Consider the following 3,190-nt stretch of genomic DNA (forward strand, 5'->3'; position numbering starts at 1 on the left):
TATATATATATATATATATATTACGGAGACGTACTTGCATAGCAAGTGACCTGATCTGAGATCGAGTGCTGGAACGAAAACAATTGCAGCGTGGAAAGTGTTTATAAGCCATTTAAAATAACACACAAAAACCGTTAGATTCACTTCAGCATTTAAATTTAATTTGTCAAAATATTTTCGTCGCTTTGAGACCGCGACCTGTTCACTGACAAAATTCTGTGCTGTATCTGAGAAAGTAACAGTTAGTTCATGATATATATGTACGTATGTATGTGTGTTGGAGTGAATCTAACGGTTTCTGTGTGTTATTTTAAATGGCTTATAAACACACAGCGGGAATACATGGTTAGAGTTATGGAGCTCTTTGCTAATCTCTCCTTAAGTCTCCTATCCCACCGTATCATAAATAGGTTAGCCACATCGCCAGCAATACTGACACCGATGGCTGCACCTTCCTCTTGGGCGTATACCTTGTTATCAATCTTGAATATGTGGTCCTTATATGTGACTCTGGTACTTGCACCCACCGCGTGTGCGACCATTTAAAAATTTTTTTTTTTTTACCTGATCATAGTTTTCGAGGTCCGTACAGCTCTGGACTACTCGTTCTATCTTTCTGAGAGACGGTGCAGAAACAAGGCAACTTACAACATGAAATAAAGTATCTTGCTCAAGAATAAAACACACAGCCTAGTCCGCGGAATGGAACGTACCACACACATCCTCATCCGAGAATTGAACCCTTTACACTTTATATTCTTTTATTCTTTTTCTTTTTACTTGTTTCAGTCATTTGACTGCGGCCATGCTGGAGCACCGCCTTTATTCGAATACATCGACCCCATGACTTATTCTTTGTAAGCCTACTACTTATTCTATCGGTCTCTTTTTGCCGAACCGCTAGTTAACGTTGATGTAAACACAACAAAATCGGTTGTCAAGCGATGGTGGGAGGACAGACACAGACACAAATAATAAATACTTCTGTGTGTATGTGTGTACGATAGGCTTCTTTCAGTTTCCGTCTACCAAATCCACCAAATTTATTCGGTATTCGAACCTCGGGTTTAGAAATTGGGACACGGGAAGCGAATTACAGCCTGTATGGATTACTTGATCTTAACTGGACAATTTAGTTAGCAGGGTTTGATCTGTGCTGGGTGCTTAAAAATTACTATTCGCCTGGATTTATTTAATCCGTATTTCCCGGCATTATATATATATATATATATATATATATATATACTAATATGTTGCAATTTGTTTCTTGCTTTGTTTTTATTAAAGTACACACGCACACGCGCGCACATACACACACTCACACGCACACACACACACACACACACACACACACACACACACACACACACACACACACACACACACACACACACACACACACACACACACACACACTAAATGTCTATGTTTCACACAACAATCAATGGTGCATGCATATTGTAAACTTCTTTTCTCATAGGCCGGTTCTATTTCTAAATGCTGTCGATACTCTTTATAGTTCCTTAAGCGATGAGAAAAAAATCAGCCTGAAACGAAATATACCAACTTATCCAAAGGTAAGTGCTTCTACGTTGAAACTTCAAACGAATATATATTTCCAAGGAGTAAAATCATATTTAAAAGAAATGTAAATATTAATTCAATTATTAATCTTTTGCGCACGGTTTTACGTGCTGACATTTTTATTTTTATTTTTAATAGCTTAATAGTCTAATAAGGCGAAGAACTGCTAGAATCTTTAGCACATGGGACAAAATGCTTAGCAGCTTTTCTTCGCCCAGGTCAAGTTTGCCTTTCATCCCTTCGGAGTCTACTTGATATGTAATGTCCTTGAAAATCACTGGCCTTGAACCCTGCAACGGGCCGGTGTCCCGTTGCAGGGGAAATACTTAAGTCCGGGCTTCGTGGCCTAGTAGTGTATTTACATCCATATATCGTATATTGGTTCATTATCTGGAAACATTTTGCTCGCAGTCACAGGATGACGACCGAACCTAGACTGCGCTGCCCCTGGACACATGCCGGACCAGAGACTTTAACAATTTGTTTCAGAGCCACTCTTGCCATTGACACAGCACCCTTGTTATTATTGTCATTCGCCTTCATTGAATATGATTAACCTTTTTAGACTACTACCAACCTTTCAAATGAAGACAAAAAAAAAATACATAACTGTTGTCTATATTTATTATTTCCAGTATACATTGTCACAAGAGACCGTTGATTATCTGAAACAGCCAACATTTGACATTTGGTATTGGGAACCGAACGAGGTAAGTAAGCTCACAGATCTAAATGCGAATTACCGCTTCTTCTTGTTTTATTACATTTTAAAAAATATTTTTTCTTTTTTGTGTTCCTTTTTTCTGAATGGCATTGTCTATCGTTAAAAACCACATCCTCATATACGCAAAAAAACACACACACACACATGCACATACATACGCACATGCACACATACGCATACATACAGTTGCACATGTACACTAACACATACACATATATGAATATGTACACATAAAAATAGATGCACACAAATACACACGATGTGTGTACATGTGCTGTGTACGTGTTTGTGTGTTTGTGTATGTGTGTGTGTGTGTGTGTGTGTGTAGTATTTTACTTGATTCATTCACTGGAGTGTGGTCAAGAGCTGTGTCTGCCAAATCGACTCCAATACTTATTTCAAGTTTGGTACATCTGCTGGCGTTCTCCTTTTGCCAATACCAACTGTTAAGTAACAAAACACACACATACACACATAATATATACATACGCGTGTGTATGTGTATATGTATTACTAATAATATCGAGAAATTGTATGGTAATTGATCTAGACGGCTTGACAGCTTACGTAATAACAACCCCTATACTGAAACACATGTATGTTACATAATAACGACTAACAAAAATAACAATTAGATTTTCTTTGTAAGTGTATATATATATATATATATATATACACTTAAGTGGCAATATACTACACTTTATCGTGCAGTTACTGTTAATACTTCATTTAGAGAATTAACATTGCTTGTTTTCACCTTTTCAATATCAGTGAAGAATCTCACTGGAAAAGAAGATATAAGGTTTGCCAGGTTTTTGTCTCTCTCACCAAGGTCATCAGCTGTCGAACGCCGACGAAGGGAAATAACCCTGAAATCCGGAT

The 3,190-nt window shown here is 37.5% G+C and overlaps 1 protein-coding gene across 1 annotated transcript in view; it reads left to right on the forward strand.

The window, feature by feature from the left end:
- The window catches only part of LOC106878801 (high affinity cGMP-specific 3',5'-cyclic phosphodiesterase 9A), a 63,588-nt gene that overhangs the window by 45,827 nt on the left and 14,571 nt on the right, over positions 1 to 3,190 (forward strand). Inside the window, exons 7-8 of the mRNA XM_052975039.1 lie at positions 1,216 to 1,577; positions 2,220 to 2,294. Of these exons, the coding sequence (XP_052830999.1) occupies positions 1,216 to 1,577; positions 2,220 to 2,294 (437 nt within the window). The remainder of the gene's footprint in view (positions 1 to 1,215; positions 1,578 to 2,219; positions 2,295 to 3,190) is intronic.

Source organism: Octopus bimaculoides, chromosome 20, assembly GCF_001194135.2.
Source record: "Octopus bimaculoides isolate UCB-OBI-ISO-001 chromosome 20, ASM119413v2, whole genome shotgun sequence".
NCBI classification, from domain to species: Eukaryota; Metazoa; Mollusca; class Cephalopoda; order Octopoda; family Octopodidae; genus Octopus; species Octopus bimaculoides.